Consider the following 14,795-nt stretch of genomic DNA (forward strand, 5'->3'; position numbering starts at 1 on the left):
AGTTTAACCTCAGAGGCGAACTTATCCTCCTTGGGGAGAACCCTTGCATCAAACCAGTATGCGATTGTCTGAAATCGAAGTTAGACATATGTTTTTTAAACTTGTTTATTTATTATAGCCACCAACGACGAGGGTATCAAAGCGGACAGAATGATCGACGCGTGAGTCACTTCTCAGACAGCAAAACCTGTCATTTTTACATTGATTCAACCTCTGCAGACGTTAAATCAATGTGAAAATGACGAATTTCGCTGTCATGGTTACCGTAGCCTGCTTTCCTGCTAGCACAACCAGTCATTTTTACATCGAATCGTCGTGTGCAGACATTGAGCCAATGTAAAAAAGAAGAACTTGCTGTGTGGGTTATACCATGGTTAGTGCAGCTATTGCTGTGCTGCCTTTCGTTATTATTTTCGTTACTTCAGAGCATGATCTTTGCAAAAATGTGCTTATACAATTGAATATTTGATAATCAACTGCTCGCTTATAGTGACACCTGAAAGGACCTTCGAAAATGTATCACTAAAGCAAAATGTAATTACAGTATAGCCGAATTCAACTGTTCAGGAAACATTTACTTCACCGTAGGACGTTTATCGTGTAGGGATAATTCCAATTTGACAATTAAAAGCCGACTAGAGTTACGTTATCGTTCAAATTACCAGGCTTGAAACTTAGGTTTGAATTGTGGCATATTTTTCCCCTCAGCATTTTATCAACTGCACTTCTCTTCCTTCACGACGTGGTCATCAACAACAACGAGCGATTCGACTACCGCTCCGTGTCTGCTCTCGTGGAAACTGTCGTGGGATTGTGGAACAAGCGGCAAGAAGCCATCGACCAAAAGTATGTGACTGTGTTTCGGAGTGGCTGTTTGATCATCGATTTATAAGCTTGGCTGGAAATCATGCGGACCTGGTTCGACACTGGGCTAAAGCTAGCCGTTGAAAGAGCATCGTTCACCATTAACTTGTAGTAGATTCTGTCGATGTATTTGCTCAAGGAAAGGAACTGGCAACCTTACTCCATTTAGTGTCCTGGTCTGGTACAGTTTGGACATCATTATTTGTAGTTTTTCAGTGCTTAATGACTAATTTGAATGAATTATTTGCGGTACAAATACAGAAAAGCGTTTAAGAAAGTGTTGTTCTTGACGCTCTCCTCTACTCTTGTTTTTGAGAAGATATTTCCTTCAATCGCGGTGATGCAGAAGTTAAAGCAAATTCCTTTACGACATTAAGTGTCGTGGCATTTTCAAACACAACTTTGGATGATATTTTCACTCTTTTGAAGCATTTTTCCGTATTCTGTGTTTTTCCGAAATCTTGTCATTTTTTCAATAAAAGACGTTTGCGCGACTATTTCTCACGTGCAGCCATTGCATTGCAGGGAGGCGGAGAAGGCGAGTCTGTACAAGTACAAGGCACAAAGTCACGAACATAATGAAGAAGAGGAAATCGAGGAAGAATTCAACTCTATGTTTCCCACCTTCCAAGAGGTAGGGATGCACATTTGTTTTCATCAATGCTTTCGTCGGTGTTGTCTTACGTTGGTGATCCAATTAGGAGGGGAGTAGCTGTAGCAACAAGAAGTTATGTGATTATGTATTTGCTCCTCTGCGCTACTACACTGACATGCAGGAGAGGTCGCCGTGCACCAACGTATGAAACAAACGTTAAAACGACCGACTTCCGTTTCGGGGGAGGTTTAGTGTTCAAGTTTGGAACCAAAAGGGGGAGTTTTGATTGAGCCATTCAAATATCATGAAATTGTTCTGATTCGTCGCCGCTTATCTATAACTGTGACTGTAATACCACTTCAAAGGCGGAGGATAGATGTCTTTTGTGATTTGGATGAGTGTGATTTTTATCTTGAACAAATGTTGTTTTATCCGATGTAATATGCTTATTATTTTCATCAGGATATTGCGGATCTTATTGATTCAAATGACTTGAACGACATTCCCGTGAAAAAAGAAGATCTTCCAATCGCAAAGGAAAACGCTGAAGTTGAGTTGTCTGCCCAGTTGTTTGACTTGACCGCATTGATCCACTCAGACGTTGTCGCAAATTTACCTTCCAAAGCACTGGATGCTCGTCGACCCACTTCCAAGCCTTTGACCAAAAAGCAAAAGAAAGCTGCCAAGAAACGAAAACTAAGTGGGTTATGAACTAAATCATATTTTTTTACAGATGTCTTAGACTTTGAAAATCAACATGCTTTCAAATCCTTTGTCATCTCAATAAACGCAGAAAACTTGCTTTTTTTCAACACTGTAAAAATTAAAGCTTTGGTAGAGAGTTTGCTTTGTTGAACCATAGAGAAATAAAACATAGTAACTTTAGCGGGTTTAGCATACTTTATTTCACACAAAATATAACATAATTAAAATAAAATAAACTCAAACATTTTCGACACGTACGTGTGTCCTCATCAGGAATTAAATCTGCAATACATAAAATGAAAAATCGTAAGATAAATTTGACTATGCACTGTAACTGTAACGACACTCTGGACTGAAAGCACAAACTGAACAAATGATACGAGAATGATTGCGAGTAAATTATGCGGTGGGAAACAGATCACGTGAGGTGTAGACTACAGGAATTGGACAAAACAATTAGAACACACACAAAAGGAACGATGAGCCACAGGCGAATAACTGCCGGTTGAGAGATGGATTGTTACGTTTGATTCTTAAGGCTTCCACGATCTTAGTCTGAAAATCAGATCTGCCTCGAGAGATGATTTTATATTGGTCGATCGAGACATTGTCAGTGCACGTTTCACAAGAGGCGATGTGCTCTTTAATTGCACTTTTAGTTGTTAGGTTTGGGTTTAAGTGCTCCCCGGCCCTTGTCAACAAATGTCTGATTGACATACCAATGTATGTCTGGTTTGCGTCACGCAAACAACTAAATTTATACACAACATTTGAAGAGCAAAGGGGGTAGGCGACTTCAGTTGAAAATATTGGTGCACTTTAAATGTTTTATACACAGGATGAATCATCATCATAATCCATCGTCGATTTGTTCCCCACTAGTGGGGGTGGCCGATTGTTTCCGCGCAGCAATTGTTTTAATCCCTTTTCTCCATTTTCGAATGTCACATGAAAATTTCTTTTTTATAAGTTTAGCTAGGTTTTTCGCAAAAATTGTTGAATCTTTTCCTAGAAAGGGTATATTAATAAAATTACTAAAATCTACTTCTTCAGGCGTGTCTTTTGGTTCATCAGCCATGAAAGTGGTTAAAGGCCTACTAAATCAAAATTTCAAACCGGAATTAAGCATTAAAATGAGTAAACTGAACATTCAAGAATACATTTCAAAAAAAATTACCGAAAAAAATTTGTTTTCAATAGCGCTGGTAAGGCCCAAGTCCAATGTTTCATTTATTTTCATTTTTTCAAAATGACCAAAAAGTGCAAACACTGCTCGAGAATACGTCACTAAAGACAGCAATAACAAAAGCCATGTTACCACATCTGATGTTTTGAGCAAACTGTCTGATGTTTTGATGTTGAAATGTGTTGTTTTGATGTACATGCATACATAGCCTACAGTCAAATCGCCCGCAGTAACAATTATTGCGTGATTAGCTGATTACCGTGATTAGCTGATTACTGTCTTTAGTGACGTAACTGTACGGTCGCACGCTTCGCTGCTCAGGTCAATTTCGTTTTGAAAGCTCTGACAAAAGCACGCGCGCAATGGTGGTCAGACCGCAATGGGGTAAAATTTTATTGAAAATCGTTTTATGGTAGCCTGTTTAACACAAAGAACGTGGAAAATCGCCAAGCCAAGTTTTTCCTTTAGTATCCCTTTAAGACTTTATTGAAAAAGTGAGAAGGATATCCATTTAAATAAAACATGTTTTTTAATTTCTTGATTTCTTTCTGAAACAACTGATCAACAGAACTCACCAAACGAGCACGAGATAACAGACACAAGATTAAATGCCTGTAGTCTACACCTCACGTGATCTGTTTCCCACCGCATAATTTACTCGCAATCATTCTCGTATCATTTGTTCAGTTTGTGCTTTCAGTCCAGAGTGTCGTTACAGTTACAGTGCATGGTCAAATTTATCTTACGATTTTTCATTTTATGTATTGCAGATTTAATTCCTGACGAGGACACACGTACGTGTCGAAAACGTTTGAGTTTATTTTATTTTAATTATGTTATATTTTGTGTGAAACAAAGTATGCTAAACCCGCTAAAGTTACTATGTTTTATTTCTCTATGGTTCAACTGTAAAAATTCTTTCGAAATTTTCAATCAAGCTCTCAATTTTTCAAGCGAACTTACGAAGGTTGTTTAGATTTAGTTTGGGGATTTGCTACATTTTTAGAACACCATTCACTGTATTGCATTTAGTTTTAGATGCGGCCCCCACATCAAAAAAGACCAGTCTGCCGATGCTGTATTCTCACTACATGACATCAACTCACATGGCTCCCGTTTTTGGATCATTGTATGGAGGAGAAGTTGAGCATGCTCTCATGAGGAGCCATCTGGTTGTCTGCTCCAAACTGGAAGAGTTTCTTGGCTCGGACAACTCTCAAGGTATTAATAATACACAAGAATAATAATCAAGTTTTATTTTGCGTCCATTGCGACGACATACAGTATACACTGCGATCACAAATGAGATACAACAGAAAACAGCGAAGGGACATATAGTCTTCGAGTCAGCTACTCCTTTTATTTTTGCATGCCATTACGTGTCTTTGCCGACACAGCCGCGTGCTTTGGAGCGGTGTCGAACCCACATCCTTTCGAACGTTTTCACCACTCGTCCACGCAGCCAACAAAGTACAAGCGAATGATAATATTCCCAACCGGCTTACAAATCACTATTTCTTGCATATAATGTCTATACACAGACAGCAAAATCCGCTATTGTTCTGCAGACGTTGAATCAATGTAAAAATTACAAATTTTGCTGTCTGGGTACACGTTGAATAAATGTTGAAAAGAACTGATTTGCGAGCTGCCTGAGTTACATCAACACAGCGCCCATAGACGATGAATCAACGTCGAAAAAGAACTGATTTGTTCTCCGAGTTCTGCAAACAGCTTTGAGTAAGAAGACAAAACTAAATGATACAAAGGTTTAGTTTTATTGCAACTCAAGATTTAATAAAAACAAACACGTATGTGATGTCATCATTACTGAGAGATGTGATGTAATATTTAACTGATGCTTTGCACAACATTCAGATATCCAAAGAGAAACAATGAACATATACACGGAGGGATCACCTGCTGAAATTGGAAGATGCTTGGTGGTCTTGGAAGAGATGCGAGCAACAGTCACGGACACGTTGTTGACAGAATGGCCTGACCACCCTGTCCTTAACATCCTCATCACCGTCATAGACAGGATTATGTCTTTCTCCGTTACTTATCCTCTTATGAAGTTCGTCACTGGATTAGAGCTTCTACTTGCCAAGGCACAGGTGGGATGATACATTCATGTCTTTGTACATTGCTTTTTATGCAAATCTATTTTTGATGCCCAACCAGCAAAATCGGTTCTTGCATTGATTCAACGTTTGCAGACGATAAATTTGCTTCCAAATGATAGATTTAGTACTTAGATAGAAAGCACAAATAGTGTTGGTATTTAAGAGATCTTAAGATATCGTTTGCTCTTTTATACCGGAAAAAGTTTTTGTACAAATCATGGATTTTGGTAAACTTCTTGTTAGGAATGGGAAGTGAATGCCAGTCATCATGTGTCGTTGGCCAACCACTTGGAAGCTGTGACGCATCTCATCCTGGATTGGCGACGTCTGGAATTGAAAAGTTGGAACAAATTATTGGATGACGCTCAGCTGAAAGCATCGAATGACACAACAAAGTGGTGGTTTTACCTTTACCAATTGATCGAAGATTGTCTTTCAAAATCGAACGAAGGTATATATTGCTTGTGAATTCCGCTGATACTTGTATGCTGATCGGTAGTTTGCCAGCTCCATGCACGACGCTGAGAAAAGCGTCGATTCGACATCTATAGCAAGCACGCCGCTTTGGCACGACACTCAGTGGCCTGCTTTAAGATAGACATGATTGGAGAGTTGCTTCCCGTTCACTTGATGCTACGGTACCCGGTCATTTGGTCGACCGTCATTTGGTCGACAGACATTTGGTCGACAGAACGTTTGGTCGACAGACATTTGGTCGACAAGACATGTGGTCGACAGGACATTTGGTCGACTGGACATTTTGTCGACAGAATGATTCATTTTAGGGTTAGGGTTAACTAACCCTAACTCTAACCCTAACCTTAACCCCAACTCTAACCCTAACCAAATATCCTGTCGACCAAATGTCTTGTCGACCAAATGTCCTGTCGACCAAATGTCCTGTCGACCAAATGTCTGTCGATCAAATGTTTGTCGACTAAACGTCCTGTCGACCAAATGTCTGTCGACCAAATGACTGTCGACCAAATGTCTGTCGACCAAACGACCGGCTACGGACGCTACAACAAGTAATTGCTTGTTGACTAGCTGTTGAATATATTACTTATTTCATGCTACTAAAGCTTCATCACATACAGTATTTTCAGCTGTTTTTTTTAATTTTTATGCAAAGTGCAATAGCCACTTGGGAGCGTTAAAACCATTTCTCACAATATCAAAACTAACAGCAAACAATGACAGGCTGTTTGTTGAAACGATAACTATTCGGTGGTAATTGTCACTTCTGTACACTGCTCATTAAATAACTTTCCAATAGTTTGTTTTTATCAACTTTTGATTTGACAGTACGATGCTCTACCACAGTAGTTGTGTTTGTTATATGAAACATACATAGAACCGCAGACAATGGTACATCCTTTCGGCCTAAAAACCTCATCAGTGCAGTAAGTACAATGGGAATGAATCGACCGTATACACAACATGTCATAATATAATATGTAGTTACAATACTACTACTACAGTGCCAACCGATGCGGCTTTTAATGAACTACAGCTAGATGCTCAGTTCGTCAACTTTTCCAGCGTTCCCTATGCCGTGCAGTGTTCCAAAGTGTTCCTGGTTGGCTGATTGATTTATTTGTTGAAGATTAGATAGAAATGTTGTTCGTTGTCTGCCACGAGCACGTTTCCCGAAAGGCGACCGCTTAGACAGAGATCTTCGAACGCTTCTTTTCTGATGATGTGACCGAGAAATTTGAGTTGCCCTTGAGTTATGTTTTTATACGTATATTATTATTATACATTTGATCACCCAAATATTATTTAAAATGTGAACTTTACACCATCTTGCAGAGGATTACCGGGCGTTGGTGTGTGACGTAATCACTTCCTTGCAAAAGTTTGTGGAATCATCCAACATTGGACAATACGAGGGGCGCACGAGGCTTCTTGAAGTCTTCCATCGTCATTGTCTGCTCAAGGGGCGTGGAAAAGGTGAGGCTATTATGGTTGCGCGACTTCGGTTTGTGGCAAATTTAGCCAGTATGTGTTTCGAAATTACTTCAGGAAATATAATTTTGATCACGTTGATTTGCTGTCTGGTGAGGTCTTCTTTCTAGTGGCTTTCAACAAGAATATTGAGCAAAGCTCGCTCATCTTTGAATTTCTATTAAATTCCAGTCGCGTTTTTATCGTGATTATTGCTTTGATTCTATTGAGAAAAGTTTTTGTTGGTTTAAATCATGATTTAACCGATAATGAATTATTAAAATTTTCTGTATTCATTCTTCAACACTTGTACACTGCTATACTTTCAACGACTGAAGCGTAAAAAGCGGAAGTCGGTAACCAGCTGAGATTGAAATTTGCCGAATTATTGCAAATTTCAAACTTCTTTTACATTTCAGACCTTCTCAGTGCCGCGCTGTTCAACCTGCATGGTTACTACACGCAATTTGTTAAGTCAAACCGGGACCGAATTGAAGCTTTACGAAATCCAATTGAGAAAGAATTGAAAAACTTCATCAAAATCGCGAAGTGGAATGACATCAATTTCTACGCCGTGCGGGAGTCCGTCAACAAGTAGGTGCTTTCTTCTTATGAATCCAGGGTTACTCAACTAATCTTAACAAAGGTCCAGTTTGACAAGTTGAATATTTTTAGCGGCACGCAACCACGAAAGTTAAACTATCTGTACCAAACCACTTTTGTAGGTAAAATGTAACTCGAATTGGATTTCTGAGAAACTGTTGGGGAGTCGAAGCCCCCCAGCAACTAGGGTAATTACAGTAAAAAATACTTCCTCCCAGTAGAAATCTATTAAAGAAGCCCTGAAACGTGACAATGAGGTTATTCTTCCAAAAGCTGAAGGTCCACCTTCATCACCTAGAAGGTCCGGATTCGGACCGCGGTCCGCCAGTCGAGTAGCCTTGGTATGAATCCTTTTCTTGAGGTGAAGGGTTGAAGAACACTTTTTGACTATTGAGACAGTGATCTGGACTAAATGCGAGGAAAGATGTTGTCATGAAAGCAATGTGATGAGTACATTCTTTTATTTACGACTTACCGCACATTACTTCTGGCCTACATCTTTCAAACCGATTGATTTTTTAACCCCTTAATGTGATGAGCCACTTCTTTTGTTTAGGACTCACCGCACACTCTTTAAATTCGTCAAGAAGTTCTCCTCTGCCCTCCTGGAAGCTGTCAGCTTGAATGTTCTCGTCACCTCTCCTGTAGGATTTACATCACTTTCGGAGGTTTGCGTCTGAAATTGCCTTCTCATTGTTTCATTGCTATTCAAATCAAGCACTCCAAACTTACGTTTGTTATTTTTTTATTTCGTATTAAGCGGAATACTTGGCCATCAAAGATGAGCGTAGTACATGACCACAATGAACGCAATAACGATTTTCTTTGTTATTAAATTGTTGGATAATTCTCTTGGCTTTCGTTCTTGTTCTTCAACAGCGGTGATTTCCATGGTGCCTGGGCTACCATCGACCGTTCCAGAACTAATCATGTGTTGTTGAGTGACTTTAGTTAGTTTCACATTGGTTCAATTCATGCATGTTGTGCTTTCAATAGGGGGAACAGTCACAAGGCCTGGTGATGTGTGAACGCTGGAAGGGCCTCTGCGACGATTTGATGGTATCTGCTTCAAAACCAAGTGAAAACTTGCCGCGTATAATCCGTGACTTTTTTTCTGGCATTTCTGATACAAAAGCGAGTGAAGTTCAAAGATTGCCAACAATCTTGTCTAAACTGAACCAACATCGAAAATCTCTGTTGCATGAAACGAATACTTTTATGCCTCAACTGCTGATTACTTTTGAAGAGAACACATGTAAGTATTTTGTTGATTTTTGGTGCATTTGTTATGTTTCTTTAACACGAAATGCGTTTCTTATAATCATTGACTGCTGAATAGAAAATTACGCTTAACTGTTGGTTTGAAATGAGTCCATTGCGTAAATTTTGGTGCCACAGCTTTGAAACTTTTTCATTATTAGACCTTTTTCCAATACTAATATGCTTACAGCTATTGCTTGCAAATCAGTATTTTTCACTTTGATTGAACGTGTGCAGATTTTAAATCGACGTAAAAAAGATCTGATTGACCGAGAAGTTATAGAATATAGATGCTGGTCCTCTTTTTAGAGTCTGTTTTATGCAGAGATTTTATTTTTGCAGCGAACATCATTGAAAACTTTAAGATTATCCGAACACTGGAGCCTGCCACGCCCACATCACGTGACGAGGAGTTGCAGAAGAAGCGATTGTCAGAAGCGAAGCACATCCAGGCGAGAAAGCGTCGAGCTCTGTCGGATCTCTTCAAACTGTTGCGACTCTTAGGTACGCGCGCATCATCGTATGTGACTTCGCATTGAGTAATTTGAAATAGCCCACTGGCGCTTAAACGAAGACAGTGGAGCGTAATAAATTCCGGTTTCCATACTTTGCAGGGTTGTCTTACCGGAAGGGCCTGGTATGGTCGAAAACTTTCCAGTCTAAAGAGATCATGTTATCGCCGTCGCCGCGCGCTGTGGAAGCTGCCACAGACGCGGCATCTGCAGATCTCGATGACGTCACATCCGATTCCATCCTGTCTGGCGAGAGATACTTTTACAAGATGATTTCAAGATGGTCATCCCTGATGTCTGCACTTGTGACGCCAAACAAGGTTAGAGGCGCACGGTTGGCAAATGAATTCCATTCACATTCTCAATCACTTACCAGGGCTGCATTTTCTCACCAAGGTTAAACTTCAACAGACGAAAATGGATCGTTAAACTTCCAAAAATGTGGTTTCCATACTTTTGTATTATGACGTTAATGTTTGCTATTACATTTTTAATTACAATTTCGCTTTCTAGTCATGTGTATTTCAACAGACCGATCTTTATCGAGTCTCGGCTAAGCTTTCTCGTGTTGGAAGGGCAAAAAAACATCTCTCTCTCACTCTTATCTCTAAGCAGTAGAAGATGTGTTTTGCTAAATTTTCTGAAGAGACGATATTGTACACATGAACGCCTAAATTTTTTTCACTGTTCGACTACAATTTATGTGTTTGTGATGAAATAAAGTCAACTTGCCATTGAGTTTGTTTCTTAACGGTTGTTTAATGTGTTGTTACGTTTATTTGCTGTTTCAATAGGAAGTAGGCGGTGCGAACAACAGCCGCATCAGTGGTTTCTCCAGCCACCTGCTCAGCGTTGCTATCAAGCAGCGACAGAATGTCACCGACCTCAGAGAAGTTGGAACATTGCTGAAGGAAACAATATCTAATTTGCGCCAGTGCTTGGGGTGCGAAGGTGCGAAAGTTATTATTTAACCCCAACTCTTTTACTTCTCTATCAGAACAGTGTTACCTGCAATTACGTGTTTTTCGGTGGTGGTGGCGGTGGGATGGCACAACGGGTAAGGCGTTGGCTTTCCAACTATGCAATCCTGGTCCGACTCCCGGCTTCAGCCGGTTGTTAAAATCATCGCTCACATCTACCTAGGGTGTAATAAATTGGGTGGGCATAATTGCTACAGGAAAGGCGGCCAAGAGAAAGGAACTGGCTACTCTACTCTCCTTAGTGCCGAGCCTTGTCTTTTTATACCAGACACTTGAATCAAGTATGGGACCAGTACCACCTTTACCTCGTCGTCGTGTGAGCGTCTGGGGCCGAGGGTCTATCCTTTTACCACCCCAGATTCACGATGTTCCCGGACTACACTGGAAGGCTACTAGAGAGCAGCCAGTCTTTGGTTTCGTCATCCATGACACGCAGACCTTCCACTCCATTAGGTGGCTTGAAGATGGAGCAGTCATTGATGATGTGGTCTGCGGTCTGTTCCTCGGCACCACATTCACAGGAGGAGGAAGAGGCCATTCCCCATTGGTGCATGGTTGAGCGGAAAAGCCCGACGCCCGTACGGAGACGGTTGAGGCGCACCCATGCCTGTCTTGGTAGTGTTAGACCGATGGGGTCAAACCGGGACCACCTTTACCTTTTACAAGTGAAATGGTTGCAAATGGCGTTGAGTTATTGTCTAGATAAACATTTTTATTTGTAATGCACAATCAAGCATTGGCATTGTGCACTTAAGTCCTTTGTTTGATAGAACTTCTTGTTCTAAAGGAATTCACGTTTCGTAGATACGATTTCGTGCGCCACCGTGCGGTCACCTAGTAGTGCCGACTCTGTCGCTTCAGGTTTCTCGTTCGTATTTTTTTAACGAGTAATCCACTTATGAGAGCATAATTGGTATTCTTGTGGCTTTTTTTCAGGGTTGTTTTGAAATTTTCTCAACTATCTTGTTGATCTTGTCACCGCCTTCATACAGTAGTTGGAAAGCAAGTTTCAATTTCCTGGCGTGCTGTTTTAACCCAGTTATTTGTCGTTTAATTATTAGATCCTTCTCTTCCACTTCAAGAAGAAGCATACGACTGTCTCTTATCAAGCAAGAAGGCAGCTGATCAATGGCGTAGCTCACTGACCAAGTTCCAGGAGTTATGTAGGACTGCTCCAAGCGAGCTACCAGAGAGTAAGAACTCAATATAGATTTGCGTTCTGCTAATTCTGAGGATAAATCGATATTACATTTTGTTTACTTATGATTCTTAGGTTTGTTTACTAATACGAAATTGTCTTTCGATTTGCTGCTGAACTGCACGTTTACTGGTATGTCAATTTTAATCTATCTGGCATGTCTTCATTGTTGATCTGTATGTTAATGTTATCATGTCCATTGTCCATCCAGACGGACCAGAAATCGTCCTCCCGCCTTCACCTCTTCTTCCAAGAGTCGCCACGTGTTCGAGAAGCGATGACGTATGGACAGGTATTTTCACTTCGATTCAAAAAGAAATTGACGTCACAGAGAAGATAAGAACCGTGCTGCTGCAAAGAATCGAGCAGTCTTGCGAAAGAGGAGGGGAGCTGAAACGGGGTACCTTGAGAAATGCAATGTGTTTTTGTACGCGTTAGAGCTGTGGTCTGGATTGTTTTAGTTTTAACATATCACGCAACAATGCGATTTTGATGGGTGCTGGATCCACTGAAGTGGAGAAATTGGATTAACAAAATATCTTACATGGAAAATGTGTTTGTTTCTTTGTGATTATGCACTGAGTGTATCTTGTATCTTGACTTGACTCATATCTGTATGCACATTTTTACTGTTATTTGATAAGGAACCTTTTCATATCGTTACAGGAGTTTTCCTTTTGCCTTCAATCGTCAGTACTATCTATGACAGCATAGGGAACCTTCGCGAAGCATCCGCTAAGTTCTGCGCTGATATGACGTCACTTTTCAACGCCGACCTGTCATCTACTCATCATTCAGAAAATCCGCTGACTCATTCTCCTTTGATCGCTGATGTTTTACAAGGAAGAAAAACCGTTGAGTCATGCTACCAGCATATCTCAAGCGTAAAAAGTACGAAGACAATTTCAGTTTTAATTTAAAATTGTGGATTTTTTAATATCTTTATATTCAACAGCGCAGTGCAAAGTTTTTATCAACAACATTGTGTCTATCGTTATTGTCTTTCATTACACTTTCGAACACATTGCGGATGGGAAGTCTTACGACTAGAGTGAAAGCTACATCGATATGATTAGCGAAACGCAATATTCAAGTGCTGATGGCCAGGAAGAAGTCTTTCCACTAATGTTGTATGTTTTAACAGAGACTCAAGATGCCTTGGTATCGCAGGACGTAACACTTCATCAATTGAATAGCCTCCTGTCTCAAGTGATGCTGGCTGTGCAAAACTTGGTGAAAAACTTAGAAGGAATGGATGTGAGTTTATTCTTCATTGGCATAATTTGTGTTCTTAATAGTGGTCAATTTTTTTTAAACCAAAATTTGAATATAAGCAATATGCATTCTTTTTTGGTGTCATATACGCATGTTAATTGACCGGAATGGCCCGTTTCGGCGAGTCTGCGAGAGCCCTTTTCTGCGAGTTCCCTATTCGGCGATTTTTTGAATTTTTTTTTTAAATTATCGGGTACCGTAGCCTAGTAATTATCATTGCCGTTTTAGGGTTAAGGGTTGGGGTTAGAGGTTAGGGGGTTAAGGGTTAGGGGGTTAAGGGTTAAGGGTTAGGAGGTTAAGGGTTAGGAGGTTAAGGGTTAGGGGGTTAAGGGTTAGGGGTTAAGGGTTAGGGGGTTAAGGGTTAGAGGGTTAAGGATTGGGGGGTTAAGGGTTAGGGGGTTATTTGAACGTTTAGCGACGTTAAAACAATGTAAAAACGACAATGATAATTAGGCTACGGTACCCGATATTTAAAAAAAAAAAATCGAAAAATCGCCGAATAGGGCACTCGCCAAATTGGACTCGCCGAATAGTAGCAGACCCTTAATTGACAGAGACCTAGAAACTATGATCGCCAATCTATCAAACGTAATCATCATCTGGATGGTTGTGGCAACTGGAAACAACGCATGTCCGCTAATAACCTCTCAATAACGCAGGCTTCGGGAGGAATCCAGCCGGCTACGTCAAAGTTTCCAAAGCTCTGTATCAATGTGTCTGTGAAATATTACAAGCACTGGGTATTCAGTGCAGTGGACAAACAGGTTTATCAAAGCCTGTCCTTTCTTCCCAATAATTGATTGATTGATTGATCGTGGCAGTTTCGCATACTTGTAGGGCTTTGAATCAGTGACGCAGGTCCGGTTACCGAGATTGACAGAGTAGAATTTTGATGGTTGTTAAAGTGTTGATGCCGGGAAATTATTCTATCCACTGGAATGGAGAGCAGTCCTTAGAATGCGTTGCTCAAGCGCACACCCTGAGAACTGAACCAGCGCCGCTTGATCTTGAATCGGGCGCGTAACCACTGAGCTAACCGGACGGACTATTGGAGAGAAAGAGATTTTATTCAATATTTTTCAATTTTCCATTCAGGATTTCAGTTTGACCGACGACGGTTTGTACGAGAGCCATTTTGTCTGGCATATCAACGGGCGCGCTGACGACAACTTCAGACACTTGAACGTAGGAAAAGTTAAAGAGTGCTTGTTGGATGTGGTTGACTGCATCAAGAAAATATCGGGATGTGAAAAGAGCAAACCGGTAAGGGAGAGTTATAGAGCAACGATAACGCTGTTTTGTTGTATGTGGTTTTTGGATTAAAGGTAAGAGTGATTTCCATACTCAGCAAACATTTGGAGATGAGAGGATAAGGTTGTAAGTATACGAATTCTTTGGCATTAACGATAGCTCGGTGACCAGTTTCCTTCATTCGGCTTCAGTCTTTCAGAAACTACAGTTTTTCAATTTATAGCATTGTGGAAACCTGTTATGCTCTTTTGTCTTATCAAGGCTTATACCTCGTTGTTGAAGGTTTAGATTAA

The 14,795-nt window shown here is 40.5% G+C and overlaps 1 protein-coding gene across 1 annotated transcript in view; it reads left to right on the top strand.

The window, feature by feature from the left end:
• LOC145769200 (midasin-like) overlaps positions 1-14,795 on the top strand; it is a 78,909-nt gene that overhangs the window by 53,957 nt on the left and 10,157 nt on the right. Inside the window, exons 63-81 of the mRNA XM_082580790.1 lie at positions 119-161; positions 709-846; positions 1,390-1,498; positions 1,922-2,159; positions 4,383-4,571; positions 5,229-5,467; positions 5,720-5,927; positions 7,289-7,429; positions 7,843-8,017; positions 8,583-8,694; positions 9,023-9,281; positions 9,629-9,790; positions 9,901-10,118; positions 10,593-10,749; positions 11,840-11,971; positions 12,188-12,376; positions 12,643-12,867; positions 13,121-13,233; positions 14,347-14,514. Of these exons, the coding sequence (XP_082436916.1) occupies positions 119-161; positions 709-846; positions 1,390-1,498; positions 1,922-2,159; positions 4,383-4,571; positions 5,229-5,467; positions 5,720-5,927; positions 7,289-7,429; positions 7,843-8,017; positions 8,583-8,694; positions 9,023-9,281; positions 9,629-9,790; positions 9,901-10,118; positions 10,593-10,749; positions 11,840-11,971; positions 12,188-12,376; positions 12,643-12,867; positions 13,121-13,233; positions 14,347-14,514 (3,215 nt within the window). The remainder of the gene's footprint in view (positions 1-118; positions 162-708; positions 847-1,389; positions 1,499-1,921; positions 2,160-4,382; positions 4,572-5,228; positions 5,468-5,719; positions 5,928-7,288; positions 7,430-7,842; positions 8,018-8,582; positions 8,695-9,022; positions 9,282-9,628; positions 9,791-9,900; positions 10,119-10,592; positions 10,750-11,839; positions 11,972-12,187; positions 12,377-12,642; positions 12,868-13,120; positions 13,234-14,346; positions 14,515-14,795) is intronic.

The sequence above is a fragment of the Aplidium turbinatum genome, chromosome 4 (assembly GCF_918807975.1).
Source record: "Aplidium turbinatum chromosome 4, kaAplTurb1.1, whole genome shotgun sequence".
NCBI lineage: Eukaryota > Metazoa > Chordata > Ascidiacea > Aplousobranchia > Polyclinidae > Aplidium > Aplidium turbinatum.